The 15,661-nt window shown below is 39.5% G+C and overlaps 1 protein-coding gene across 3 annotated transcripts in view; it reads left to right on the top strand.

Annotated features, from left to right (window-relative positions):
* LOC121281889 (probable tubulin polyglutamylase TTLL1) overlaps positions 1–15,661 on the top strand; it is a 104,269-nt gene that overhangs the window by 51,780 nt on the left and 36,828 nt on the right. For all 3 annotated transcript variants that reach the window (XM_041195018.1, XM_041195017.1, XM_041195019.1), the window contains one exon: positions 5,026–5,160. In XM_041195018.1, coding sequence (XP_041050952.1) covers positions 5,026–5,160 — 135 coding nt within the window. The remainder of the gene's footprint in view (positions 1–5,025; positions 5,161–15,661) is intronic.

The following is a 15,661-nucleotide window of genomic DNA, read 5'->3' as shown; positions in this document are numbered from 1 at the left end:
GAGAGAGGGAGAGGGTGAGCGTGTGCGTGATAGTGGGAGAGTGAGCGTGTGTGTGAGAGAGGGTGAGTGGTTGAGTGTTGGTGAGAGTGAGTGGTTGAGTGTTGGTGAGAGTGAGTGGTTGAGTGTTGGTGAGAGTGAAAGGGTGAGTGTTGGTGAGAGTGAGAGGGTGAGTTTTGGTGAGAGTGAGAGGGTGAGTGTTGGTGAGAGTGAGAGGGTGAGTGTTGGTGAGAGAGAGAGGGTGTGTGTGTGAGAGAAAGTGTGAGGGAGTGTGGAGGGGTGAGTGGATGTGTGTTAGAGAGAGGGAGGATGAGTGTGTGTGTGTGAGAGAGAGGCTGAGTGGGTGAGAGAGGGTGAGCGGGCGTGTGCGTGAGAGAGGGTGAGCGGGCGTGTGAGTGAGAGAGGGTGAGTGGGTGTGAGAGAGAGGGTTCGTGTGTGAGGGAGAGACCATGAGGCTGTGTGTGAGAGAGCGTTAGGGTGTTTGAGAGAGGATGAGTGGGTGTGTGTGAGAGAGCGGGTGAGTGTGCTTGAGAGGGAGGAGGTGAGTGTGTGTTCAAGAGGGTGAGTGTGTTCGAGAGGGTGAGTGTGTCTTCGAGAGAGAGTGAGGGTGTGTGTATGTGCTTCTGTGTGTTTGAGAGAGAGCGAGAGGTGGGCTGGGGGGGAGGGGGTGTGTGTGTGTGTGTGTGTGTGTGAGAGAGAGTGAGGTGTGAGAGGGTGAGTCTGTGTATGAGAGAGAGGGGGGGTATGTATTTGTGTGTGTAGAGAGAGGGTGAGTGTACATGAGTGAGAGAGGGGTTGGGGGTGGGGGTGAGAGGGAGAGGACAGTGTGTCTGGCTCACTCCCAGTCTCAGGATTCTTATTCGCCCTCACCCCCACACACCAAAAGGCACTCTCACAATGGTGAGGGTGAACAATTGAGCACCCTGAGACTGGGAGTGGGCTGGACACAAACTCTCGCCCTTTCTCACTTGAATGGTCATCTTAATTTTTTAAAAATGAGTGATAATTTATTCTTTTGATTTTTTTGCTCAGCAAGTTTCTTTTCATATGTCAGATTTATTTTTGAAATTCATGTTTCATGTAGTGCCAAACGTTATGTTTCTGAAATTTACTCATCAGCTCTGAGCATGAGAAATTGAAATGTGCCCCCTCCCATTCAAAAAGGTTGAATAAGCCTGTTCTAGAGGAAAAGACTGACTAGAGGGTTCTTTGTAGCGTGAGAAGGCTCTTCAACAGATTTTACTTTTCATTGCGAAGCTCAGTTACTATGTCTTGAGTTTTCCTGTAATTTCCAGAGTCTCATTGAGTTTGTTCTACTGTTCTGCAATTCTGTTGCTCAAGGTAGTCTTTATTCTGTCACGTTGCTGAAGGGTTATGTACTGTTTTTAAATTTGATAATGAAAGACAATTAACTGTTCTTTGAGCTGTTTAACTTCCTATTTAGCTCTTGTCTTCTCACTCTTTATTTCAGTATATCGTTTTGTCACTGCTGATAGCTCCAACACAGCTTCTTCTGAAGTAGTTTTCAAATTCTATTTTAACTCATGTTTTTGCAGGGCCATGTATTGGTTCTTCAAAGAGTATTTCAAGGCCACAACTTCTTTGAGTACTTTTCTGCCTGCTATTGTGACTGGCTGTACAGCTGGTTGAATTTTCCCAGCTCCCTCTTCGATTTGCCAACTATGGAATTGAGGGTCCTTTTTTTCTCCTGGTACCTTTGCCTCTGAAATTTGTTTGTTCAGATCTCAAACAGTTTGGTTCATTGAAGGCTTTAGTTTATCGTCCGTTTTCAAAGGTATACACTCATCTTGAATCTTACACTTCAAATCTTCCGGTTCAGCTTTGATACAAACAGTTTCTGATTCTACTTCTGCTTTTTTTTGCTCTGCCTGCTGCATGGCTTGCCGTTTACTACCAGTTGCTGGTATGGTTCTGGAAATGTGCCGGGGTCTTCAAAAAGGTATTCCTTTAGGACTTCTAGGAAGTTACTTGCCTCTCTGGTGCCCTCAATAGGTTTGTTTGTCACTTTGCTGGCAGTTTTCTCTGCCTGTTTTTAAGCTCTCCACTCTCCTGAACTTGAAGAGTAAAATATTCGTCAAAGGCTGTAATATTTCTTTGAGGCTGGTTGAGGGTTCGTCAGTGATTCGCAAGATCACCACAGCAGTAATCTGGACTTCCTCTGATTTGTCTTTTTGATGTACTATAGTAATGTAAAAACTTGCTTCTCAAGGATGCCATGTATACTGTTGGGTTTGGCCCTTGGATAAGTCCAAACTGATCTGCTAAGTTGGATTTTTGATCCATGGTCATCTATATTTTTCTGGAGTTACAGCTTTAAATATTGTTTCCCTTTTAAGAATGGCTATGCAGTAACCATTTCTTTCTCTCTGCTTTTCTTCCTGCGATTGTCTGGTCTCAGTGGGCTCCAGTTGCGCTGATGGGAAGTCCTTTTTTTGAACTTTTCAACTCTGTGGGAAAGATTCAAAACAAGATGTTTGGCCCAAAGAGGGTTTTTTAAAAATTGAAGAGTTGTGCCCGAATGTGATTTCATGCTCTTCCTTCAATGTTTTTTTAAGCTTTCTCTGAACTTACGAACATATGAAATAGGAGCAGGAGGACGCCATTCGGCCCCTCGAGCATGCTCCACCATTCAATAAGATCATGGCCGATCTGTTTGTTTTTCGAATTCCACATCCCCATTCACCCCAATAACCTTTGATTCTCTTGCCAAACAAGAATCTATCTACTTCCACCTTAAAAATATTCAATGACCCAGCCTCTACCACCATCTGAAGCAGAGTTCCAAAGTCGCACAACCCTCAGAGAAAAAAATTCTCCTCATCTCTGTCCTAAAAGGCCAACCCCTAATTTTAAAACAGTGACCCCTAGTTCTCAACTCACCCACAAGAGGAAACATCCTCTCCACGTCCTCCTTATTAACACCATTCAGGATCTTTATAGACTTCAATCAAGTAACCCCTCACTCCTCTAAACTCCAGTAGAAACAAGTCCAGTCCATCTAACCTTTCCTCATCTCTTTTCAGGTATCAATCTAGAAATCCTCCTCTTAACTGCTTCCCACCCACTTCCATCCTTCCATAAATAAGGAAATCAAAACTGCACACAGCATTCAAGGTGTGATCTCACCAATGCCCTGTATAGTTGAAATGTAACATTCTTACTTTTATGCTCAATTCCTCTCTTAAAGGATAGCATTCCATTAGCCGCTTTAAATACTTACTGTACCTGCGTGCTAACTTTTTGTGACTCATGCATTAGAACATCTAGATCCCTCTGTACCTCAGAATTTTGGAGTCGTTCCCCTTTTAAGCAGTACTTTTTTAAAAATGTTCCTGTCAAAATAAACAACTTCACTTTTTCCCACATTATACTCCAAAAATCTGCCAATTTTTGCCCATTCACTCAACCTATCTATATCCTTCTGCAACCTTCTTATGTCCTCTTCACAACATACGTTCCTACCTATCCTTGTGTGATCTGCAAACTTAGCTACCATGCCTTTGCTCCCTCATTTAAATTATTGATATAAATTGTAAGAAGTTGAGGCCCCAGCACCGACCCCTGTGGGACTCCACTCATCACATCTTGCCATTCAGAAAAGACCCATTTATGCATACTTTGTTTTCTGCCAGCCAGCCAATCTTCTATCAATGCTAATATGTTACCCCTTACACCATGAGCTTTTATCTTCTGCAATCACCTTTGATGTAGCCCCTAATCAAATGCTTTTCCTGGATTTCAAGATGGTGCCGCTGTTCATTCAAAGACAAAGGGATGCCCCTTGCTGGCCGGATTTGGCAGGCTCTGCAAAATGGTGATGACGTGCTTCTTGAAAGAAAATTTTGTTTTTACAATGGCCGCCTGGATTGGCTATCTGCCAACTTCTTGTATTCAGCGGTTTGCTTTGCCGAGTAACAAGGCAGTCGAATTCAAACTTATTCTTGCTGTTTTCTAAGCTGGACAGTTGCGATGTTCCTAAGATGTTTAATTAATTTTTCTCTTTTTTTTTCTCTGGCAATCTCCAAGTGTATTGACACTCTGAGTCAGGAATCAGGTTTTAGCGACGGGTTTTTTACAAACAGCGTTTCTGACACTGAATTAGTGGAAGTGTTCCCAGAACAAGCTACAGCCTGGAACTTTAAAAGATTTAGCTCACCCTTGCAAGTTCTGTCGACTCTGCACCTTGAAGCTGGACCTCCAAGGGAGATTCAATTGAGTCTTCTGCTGCAGTAAAAGTCTTTGCCTTCAGCTTCCAGACCTTCTCTCTGGAGTGTTTTTAGCTGATCTTTTTCTCTATGCCCTCAGCGTCTTCTATGAGTTTCTTTCAGGCCAGAATCTTTGTTGATGGTTTTTTCTTAGTCTTCCAGCATTTTGGTTTGTTTCAGCATTTTAGCGAGGTTGAAGATCCCCTGCTGCCACCATGTTGTGAGGGTGTGTCTTAAAGATGCTTTCGTAGTCTTCAGTAGGTTAACTGTAAATCTTTATTAACTACTAGATCTGTTTACACGTACTGGTTAGGCAGTATCTCCATGTTTAGGTCTTTGCACGTCTTTGCTGAACACACGCTGACTGTGTCTGGGTCATGTGTCTTCTTACATCATTGTGTGGGCAGTACTGTACTCAGTCCCACATTAACCCTGTATGTGCCAGACCCTTATACTAGAATCATTAAACAAATGGGCAGTTTCAGTTTAATACTGATTTACAGCTTAACATCAGAAGTAGAATTGGGAAATGAGACAAGTCACCACTGTAACTATGTCAATTTGCTGTATTATCTCACTCAAGGTGCTTTTATAGATTTTGTATTGAAACACTGGATTCTGCCTCAAAATTAAGAGGTATGGTGAAGAAATAGACTCAACAGAGGTTGCAAGTGCAGAGTTTTGCTTTGATATGTATGTCGCCACCATTAACACCATTTGTTACTTACTGAACCCTCTTTAATGTATTTTTAAAATTGTGATCTAAATAAGTTCAAGCCAACTAATCTTCGTTAATTTGTAGGTTTATATCCCCTGCTGGGAAGGAGGCATATGTCATTTCATTGTACATAGACAACCCACTGCTGATCGGTGGAAAGAAGTTTGACTTACGCTTGTATGTGTTGGTGACCTCCTATCGACCATTAAAATGTTATATGTAAGTGTGAAAATATTCAATTTTATTATTTCTGTGCCTATCATGGTTATAGATATTTTAAATATATGTTATATGGCAGGCGGTAATTGCTGGGCTGACCAAATTCCACAGGGAAACTTGGCCAAGCTATCACAACAATTTGCAATTGATATTTTTATTACGAGGAAATATGTGCACTGAAGTCAGAAGTAAAGATTCCATTTGAGAGATTTTAAATATTAAATTAAAACATTTATTAACAAAAGAAAAGAAAACTTAAACACACAAGATTACAATTACATTGTTAAATTTAGTCTTATACATTCCCCAAAAGATTTCTACTTATCTATGATGAGAAATAAATACCCTTTTCCAGGCAACAGTCCCTATAGATTCTTAAACTATAAACCATCCATTACTCAAGGCACCCATTGTTGCTATAAGGGAGGTATTTCACAAGCTTCACTCCCCCTCTCACTTGACAATGGAAATCCAAGGCTTGTAACAAAACCTTGCTTTCTGGAACAACCAGATACTTTTCTGGGGTGGCTAGAAGCTGCTTCCTTCACAGGACTGCTCACACAGTGCTCTCTTCAAGATCACATGGCCACATGCACACCAAATACAGCTTTCAATCTTTTCTTTAAATACATTTCTTCACCTTTCATCTTTAAACTCGTTTTTTAACTTTCTTTTGAAAGCTACCTTTCCCAGAATCTAAAAATCTTTCAAGTTGTCTTTATGGGCACCACTTTCGGGAAAAATAAACTTCATAACTTTGCTTTATTTTTTTTATAACCTTTATCAGTTGTAAAACTTCCTTTGATTTCTCTTTAAAATTCAGCAGCTAAAAATTCAACTCCTCATTCATCTCCTAATGCAAATTTCTAATATGTTGTATTTACCGGTATCCCACCTTGGCTCACTTCTAAAATGCCTACTTTATACCTAACCCTTTGATGATTTAAACCTTGCAGCCTGACTATCTTCAGTCTAATTAAATTAGTCACACACATACACAAACACAACCTACACACAGACCCCACAAGCCTGCTTCACAGTATCCCACAGATATATTGGAAAATATGACATTTTCTTTACACTCCCATCCTTATAGAAAAATGAACTATCATAATTCTAAAGTACAGTTTCATTTTTGCAACCCATTTTGCATTACTTATTATACTTACCTGTATACACATAACTATTACACTACCAGGTTCATGCATGAACATGACAATATACACAAGTCCTTTGTGTCTACAGAGGATATTTCAGTCCATTGTCCATGTTTCAAATGTCCAATTTCCTTTAAACTTTAAACTTGACAATGCATCTGTAATTAAATTTCCTCATTCAGCCACATATATAATTTGTAAAACAATTGCAGCAATAAACACCATCTGAATAGTCTGGCATTCCAGTTTCAAAATTTTTCCAGAAATTTTCAAGGATTGAGGTCTCTATAACTAACTGTTTCTGAAGAATTGCTTGCCACATAAACTTTGAAATGCTGCGACTCTAACACCAGACCTACAGTCTCTTTTTTGATGGTTGAGTATCTTTTCTGATGCAGATTCAGCTTCTGTGAAAAATATCCTGCCGGCTTTTCAACTCTTGTTTAATCTTCTTGTAACAACACAGCACCAATACCCAGATCACTTGGAACAATTGCCAAGTTAAGCTGCTTGGCATAATTAGGTGCTGCCAAAACTGGTGTAATAGTCAATTCAGTTTTTAAACTGTCAAATGCATTCTGACACTCCTGTGTCCATTGAAATTTCTTGTTCCTTTTTAGTAGTTCAGTCAATATAAACAGCACAATTGCTCAGCCCTGCAATTGCTTTGTCAGTCTTTGAAATGTTGCTGGTGTGTTCTTCATACCAAATGGCATAACTTTGAACTGATATAGTCTATCTGACGCTACAAAAGCTGATATCTCCTTCACTGTTTCCGATAAGGGTACTTGTCAATATCCTCGCAGCAAGTCAATCTTTGTGATAGACTTTGATTGCCCCACTTTCTCAATACAATCTTCCTACCACAGAATAGGATATGAATCCACTTTTGTCCCTCTTCATTTTTCAATAATCCACACACACTCTTTCTGTTCCATCTGGTTTTAGTACCATCACGATGGATGAGCTCCAGTTACTGCAGCTAGACTTGATGGTATCACTCTGAAGCATGAATTCAATTTCTTTTTGCATTTGAGCTAATTTTACTTGATTTAATCTATAAGAATGTTGCCTTATTGAAACTGAATCCCCCAACTCTGCATCATGTATAGCCAAGTTTGTTTTCCCCAGCTTATTCCCATAAATAGCTTTGTGTGACTGCAATAGCTTTTCCATATCACTTTGACACTTGGCTGGAAAGTAGCTCAGTAGCACATTTGAATTTTTAAGCACTCTCTCATTGTCCAATTTAATTACAGGAAAGTCAATTTCAGAATCCTTCATTTCTACCTCCTTTTCCTTTATCTACTACTACTAAACCTCGTTTTGGTTACCTTCCCTGTCAAAGTACTTTTCAAACATATTTACATGACACATCCTCTAGTCCTTTCTACTTTCTGGGGCATTTATTAAATGATTTACTTCACCCAGTCTCTTTTCAATCTGGTAAGGCCCACCAAACCTTGCCTGTAATGGTTCACCTGACATTTGCAACAAGACTAACACATTTTCTCCTGCCACAAAACTATGAGCTTTTGTCCTCTTACCTGCACTCGTCTTCATCACTTGCTGTGATATCCTTAAATGTTCCTTAGCTACCTCACATGCTGTATTCAATCTTTTCTAAATTTTGTCACATAATCCTGGAAAGTAGTTTCCGAACTTTGACCCACTAGTTTCTCCTGAATCAACTTAAGTGATCCTCTTCATGACCATAGACTAATTCAAAAGGACTAAACCCTGCCAATTCATTAGGGACATCCCTAATAGCAAATAACAAGAGTAGAATCCCTCGAGCCCAGTCATGTGGGTAGCCTTGACTTTATGCCCGCATCATAGTCTTTAAGGTTTGTTGCTGTCTCTCTAAAGCACCTTGTGATTCAGGGCGATAAGCTAAGGACTTAAACTGCTTTATTCCCAGGCTGTTCATTACTTCCTTAAACAGCTGTGACAGGAAATTCGAACCCTGATCCAACTGTATTTCTTTTGATAACCCATATCTTTTAAAGAACTTGTCAACGCCTCTACCGTCCTCTTTGCTGTAATATTTTGTATAGGTATCATTTCCAGAAATCTAGTGGACATATCCATGATTGTCAGCAAGTACTGATTTCCACATTGGGTCTTAGGGAAGGGCCCTACACAATCAATCGGGACCCTGGTGAAAGGTACATCAAATGCTGGAACTTGAATTAAAGGTGCAGGTTTAATTACTGCTTGAGGTTTCCCTATCACCTGACATGTGTAACATGTTCAACAGAATTTGACTACATCTTCATGCAGCCCAGGCCAATAGAAATGTTTTTGAATTTTAGCCTCCGTTTTCCTAATTCATAAATGTACAGCTATTGGAATTTCATAAGCCACTCCTAGTATTTCATTCCTGTATCCGGATGGTATTACTATTTGATGTATTACTGCCCACTTTTCATCTGCCAGAATATGAGGAGGTCTCCGTTTCCTCATTAACACATTTTTAAGGTAATAGCACTCTGGAATACATTCTACCTCTGTTTCAGAATAAGCTGTTGGTATAACTGCTTTACTCATGGATCTTTCAGTTATAATTCTTCTAATTTCACTGAGCTAAATACTTCACTCTCACTCTCTCCCATCTTGTCTTCCTGAACAACCTTTACAAAGACGGATCCAGCTAGCTGGATGTCAGCATCCTTCCCCTGTCTTTTAGATTCTTCCTCTTCCTGTTTCAACCTGTGTCATCTGTGATCTTGTTACTTCACAATCTGGAAACAATCCAGGATGCTGTCTCCTCGCAGGGGTATTCGCTAGTACTGGCGGGGGGGCGGGGTTACAGCTAGATTGGCAGAGGGATGGGAACCGGAGCGGGGAGACACAAGAAGGGGAAACAAAGATAGGAATGAAAGACAGAAAAGTAGAAAGCAAAAGTGGAAGGCAGTGGAAACAAGGGCTAGCATCAAATAGGGCCATAGTACAAAACAAAATGTATAAAATGTTAAAAAGACAAGCCTAAAGGCACTGTATCTGAATGCACGGAGCATTTGCAATTAGGTAGATGAATTAACAGCGCAAATAGATTTAAGCAGGTATGATATGATTGCAATTACGGATACATGGCTGCAGCGTGGCCAAGGCTGGGAAATGAATATCCAAGGGTATTCGATATTTAGAATGGACAGGCAAAAAGGAAAAGGAGATGGTGTGGTATTGTTAGTTCAGGATGAAACCAGTGCAATAGTGAGAGAGGATACTGGCTCAGAAAATCTAGATGTAGAATCAGTTTGGCCGGAGCTAAGAAGTAACAAGAGATGGAAGACATTACTGTTTAGAGGCCCAATAGACAACTCCCATTAGTGATAAGGTAGGGACTGGCATTAAACAGGAAATTAGAGATACATGTAACAAGGGTGCTATGGTAATCATGAGTGACTTTAATCTACATATAGACTGGGCAAACCAAGTTAGCAATAATACTGTGGTGGATGAATTCCTGGACTCTCTATGAGATGGTTTTATTTAGACCAGTATGTGGACGAACCTTCTAGGGAACAGGCTATCCTAGATTTGGTCTTGTGCAATGAGAAGGGTTTAATTAATAATCTTGTTGTGCAGGGTTCTTTAGGGAACAGTGACCTTAACATATAGAATTCTTCATTAGGATGGAAAGTGAAGTAGTCCGATCTGAAACTAAGGATCTAAATCTTAACAAAAGAAACTACAAAGGTATGAGGTGTGAGTTGGCTAAGATAGATTGAGGAACTTCATTAAAAGGCATGATGGTGGATAGACAATGGCTAATATTTAAGGAACGAATGTATGCATTGCAACAGTTCTACGTTCCTTTCTGGTGCAAAAACACAACAGGAAAAGCGGCCCAACAAATCTGAGGATTTGCAGCAGGTTAGAATTCAGCAAAGGAGGACCAAGAGATTAATTAAGAGGGAAAAATAGAGTATGAGAGGAAACTTACAAGGAACATAAAAGTGAACTGTAAAAGCTTCTAGAAGTATGTAAAAAGAAAAAAAATTAATGAAGACAAATGTAGGTCCCTTACAGTCTGAAACGGGAGAATTTATAATAGAGAACAAGGAAATGGCAGAGCAATTAATAACTACTTCTTCGTGGAGGAAGACACAAATAACTTCCCAGAAATTCTAGGGAACCAAAGGTCTAGTGAGAAAGAGGAATTGAAAGAAATTAGTATTACTGAAACAATAGTACTGGAGAAATTATTGGGACTGAACTCCCCAGGATACTAAAGGAGGTGGCTGTGGAAATGGTGGATCTGTTGGTTGTCATCTTCTAAAATTCTGTAGGTCCTGGAACAGTCCTGACAGATTGGAGGGTAACAAATGTAACCCCTCTATTTAAAAATGGAGGGAGGGAGAAAACAGCAAATTACAAACTGGTTAGCCTAACATCAGTAGTTGGGAAAATGTTAGAGTCTGTTATAAAGGATGTGATAACGGGACACTTAGAAAGTATCAATGGGATTAGACAATGTCAACATAGGTTTATGATAGGGAAATCATGTTTGACAAACCTACTGGAGTTTTTTTGAGGACGTAACTAGTAGAATAAATAAAGGAGAACCAGTGGATGTCATTATTTGGATTTTCAGAAGGCTCTTGATGAAGTCCCAAAAAAGAGGTTAATGTGTAAAACTTAAAGCACATGGGATTGGGGGTAATATATTGGCATAGACTGAGAACTGGTTAGCAGACAGGGAACAGAGAGTAGGAAATTGGGTCTTTTTCAGAGTGAAAGGTATTTACCTGTGGAGTACAGCAGGGATCACAGCTTGGGCCCCAGCTATTCACAATATATATCAACAATTTGGATGAGGGAACCAAATGTAATATTTCCAAGTTTGCTGACGACACAAAGGGTGCTAAGAGACTTCATGGTGATTTGGACAGGTTGAGCGATTGGGCAAATACATGGCACTTGCAGTATAACATGGATAAGTGTGAAGCTATCTACTTTGGTAGGAAAAACAGAAATGCAGAGTATTATTAGATGGCAATAGATTAGGAAATGTTGATGTTCAAAGGGACCTGGATGTGCTTGTACACCAATCACTGAAAGCAAGCATGCAGGTGCAGCAAGCAGTTAAGAAGGTAAATGGCATGTTGGAATTCATTGTGAGAGGACTTGGGCACAGGAGCAAGGATGTCTTACTGCAGCTGTACAGGGCCTTGGTGAGATCACACCTGGAGTATTGTGTGCAGATTTGGCCTCCTTACCTAAGAAAGAATATACTTGCCATTGAGGGAGTGCAATGAAGATTCACCAGACTGATTCCTGGGATGGCAGGATTGTCGTATGAGGAGAGATTGGGCTGACTAGGCCTCTTTTCTGGAGTTTAGAAGAATGAGAGGAGATCTCATTGAAACATATAAAATTCTGACAGGGGTGGATAAACTGGTTGCAGAGATGATATTTCCTCTGGTTGGGAGGGTCTAGAGCAAGGGGCACATCTCAGGATACGGGGTAGATCATTTAGGACTAAGATAAAGAGAAACTTCTTCACTCAGGGTGGTAAACCTATGGAATTCTCTACCACAGAAAACTGTGGAGGCCAAGTCACTGAATATATTTAAGAAGGAAATAGATGGACTTCTGGACTCTAAAGGCATTAAGGGGTGTGGGGAGAGCACAGGAGTACGGCGTAGAGATAGAGGATCAGCCATGATCATATTGAATGGCAGAGCAGGCTGGAAGGGCCAAATGCCCTACTCCTCCTATTTTCTATGTTTGGGGTTGAAGGTGGTCATTTCACCATCAGAACCTTCCTCAGTACCTGAAGTATTTTTTAAAGCCCAGTCTTTTAAGCTGCCTTTTCCTTTCTCTTTCCTCCATTGCTAACTTCTTCCTCTGGAAGTTGAGTTTTTGCATTTCCATTTCTCTTTAAAATACTCTCTTTCCTTTCCTTTTTCTTTTTCCTCTATTTCAATTATTTTCAGTTCCATTGCTTGTTCAAGTTCAAGCTTCTTCATTTGCAACTGAAGCCTCACAATCTCCAGCTGTGACTTACTAGTTTCAGGTAACCCTTTCAATTTCAAATGCTGTGCTATTACTTCACTTATGTCTATTTTCCTCACCCCTGTAGTTAATCCTAACTGCAATTTATCTACCAATGATGTTAACTGAGCCTTGGTTACTTTCTGTAAACTTGTCAGGGTTACATCTTCCGCTCCCAGAAAAGTCTTAGCAATTGCTAAAGCTATGTTCGCGGTCTAACCATTTTAAAATTCCTCAACACCAACTCTTGAGTTTAGTGTGCTTCTCGCACTCATAGTCATCAGATTCAACAACTCCAAGTCAATCAAGGAATTTTTTTAAAATCCCGCAAAAAGCCCCCAATTTTGTTATGATATGGCAGGTGGAAACTACCAGGCTGACCAAATCCCAAAGGGAAACTTGGCCAAGCTATCACAACGATTTGCAATTTGTATTACGAGGAAGTATGTATACTGAAGTCAGAAGTTAATACTCTACTACCACTTTTGGAGATTTTAAATATTAAATTAAAACATTTATTAACAAAAGAAAAGAAAACTTAAACATACAGGATCAAGTTACACAGTTAAATCTAGTCTTATAACATTTCCCAAAAGATTTCTATTTAGCTAGACTCACAAATAAACACCCTTTTCCAGGCAACAGTCCCTATAGATTCTTAATCTATAAAACATCCAGTAATATTACCTCAAGGCACCCCCTGTTGCTATAAAGGAGGTATTTCACAAGTTTCTCACTTCCTCTCACTTGACAATAGAGACCCAAGGCTTGTAACAAAATCTTGTTTTCTGGAAAACCCAGACACTTCTCTTGGGTGGCTAGAAGCTGCTTCCTTCACAGGACTGCTCACACAGCACTCTCGTCAAGATCACATGGCGCCCCCCACACACACATATACACGCCCCATACAGCTTTCAATCTTTCCTTAAACATATTTCTTCCCCTTTCATTTTTAAATCCATTGTTTTTAACTTTCTTTTGAAAACTATCTTTCCCAGAGAGTTTCAAATTTCTTTCAAGTTGTCTTCATGGCCACCACTTTTGGGAAAAGTAAACTTAATAACTTTGCTTTATTTATTTAAGATCTTTGCCAGTTGTTAAACTTCCTTTGATTTCTTTTTATAATTTAGAAGTTGAAAATTTAACTCCTCACTCATTTCCTAATGCAAATTCCTATTATGTTGCATTTACTAGTATTGCATCTTAGCTCATCCATCTCCACTTCAAAAATGCTTGCTTTACACCTAACCCTTTGATGATTCAAGCCTTGCAATCTAACTGTCTTCAGTCTAATTAAATTAGTCACACACAACCCCCACACATAACCTACACTCAACCCCCACAATCCTGCTTCACAATATCCCACAGTAATATTGGGAAAAATAATATTTTCTTCCTTTTGAGCATATACTATAATCAAACAAATAATTTGAGAGAGAGAGCAAAGAAAATAATAGTTTCGGAATTTTGTAAGTTGCAGCTTAGTGGAGGTTATCCAGGGAAATCAGTGCATTGATAGAGCTGACTAAAAATGTTTCTGTCTAAATTTTTATCGCAATTAATTTACTTCTTTGTACTTGATAAGTTTTCCCTCGAGTCCCATGTTATTTTTTATCTGAAATGCTAGTCAGATAATGTAATATTGACCTATGGCAGGTAAAGTGATTTGTTACCATGCAGATCTATACATTGGTTTCATACTTTCTCTAAAATTACAGTATGTGGGCAACATATTGCATTACAGAAATTTATTTTGGGATGACATATTGATAAAATTGCTCTTAACTTTGCAGTGTGATACAAAAATACTCCCAGCAGATCATAGATTTTATGAATTCAGACTTATGATGCATAGCTCTGCCTGTTAGGAGCTTATATTGTCAGACTTAAGGCATGGAGATCAGCACACTGCAGGATTTTCTATGTTTGCACAGATTTATCTTTATCTCTTCCTATTTATGGCTTTCTGAAAACAATTTTAAATGCAATTAAAAAGAATCCCACAGCTGCATGACTCAAGCAATCATAAAGCTGATCTCCATCAGCAAGGTGGTCACCTGGCAAATCATCCGATAGCCTGAGCTGAGATGTTTCAGAGTGAAGTCTTTCAAATGCTACGATACACCAGTTAAACTTTCTGTTTAGCCACGAGGAGAGTGAGGGAGCGAGCGTCTAAAGAAAATTTTTGGAACATTCAACTTCTTAAAATAAATGTTTCAAACCATCAGTGTTAGGGATAGTTCAGGAATAGTCTGCATAGGATTGACAGCTCTGTCTCTAAGAATTTCTTTTCACAGCTAAGAATAATCCTTTGCCTTAGAAGAAAGGATACAATGAATCAACATGCAAGATCTGTGAGGAAAAACTTGAGAGTTCTATAACGTGGCAGATAGTGTTTATCATGAGGCTTTGTTTTAAGCAATACACCCGCTCAGAACAAATTTTATTTGCAATGAACTGACTACATACGAAATTCAAGAACATGTCTGCCCTCAAGTTTGGGGGGGGGGCGGGGAAAGTCACTGTTTATTGAGTTAATACATTGAAAAATCCTTTTTGAGAAAAAAACAATACTGTGGAAGAATTAAGTAGCAAGTACAAGTAAACCTATAAACATACCTGTGAGATGTTAGTGTATATATCCCATTTAAGACAGATGAGGAGGAATTCCTTCTCTGAGATGCATGTTTGGAATTTTCTTCCACAGAGAGGAGTGGAGGTGGGTCATTGAATATGTCTGAGTTAGACAGATTTTTGATTGACAAAGGAATCAAGGTCGAGGAGGGACAGGGAGGAAAGTGAAGTTAAGGCTACAGTTAGATCAGCCATGGTCTTATTGAATGTGGAGCAGGCCCAATGGGCTCAAAGACCTACTCCTCCTATTTCTTATAAATCTAGCCTGTTCTTGCCCTCTCCTGTTTAAATGCACCATATGTATCTCCAAGATCTTTCATCACATTTTTAGAAAGAACTTTCACACTGTTTAAGTCTCCTGCTTATAAGTTCTTAGGAAATCAGAACACTGGAAAATCAGTATTGTTACATTTCTTAGGTCAATATAAATAATGTTTTGTGTAGTTTTCTGATTGGCAAAGTAGATTGTGTGTATGTGACTCCACAAACAAGCAAACAATATTTCCTAATGTCAAAAAAATGTCAAATAACTGTCAACAGACTGGCTGTAAACCCGAATTGAATTTTTTAAATAAACAGAGACTAAAGGTGACTTGAGCTCACAGCCAAAAATGGCTACCCAGTTTGCATCACTGTACCTTCCACATTCCAATCCATTGAGATGGAAATGCCATAACTGCAAGACCTGTCAAGGACAATGACCAAGG

This window comes from Carcharodon carcharias, chromosome 9 (genome assembly GCF_017639515.1).
Source record: "Carcharodon carcharias isolate sCarCar2 chromosome 9, sCarCar2.pri, whole genome shotgun sequence".
Classification (NCBI taxonomy): Eukaryota; Metazoa; Chordata; class Chondrichthyes; order Lamniformes; family Lamnidae; genus Carcharodon; species Carcharodon carcharias.
This window is presented reverse-complemented; position numbering and strand designations above follow the sequence as displayed.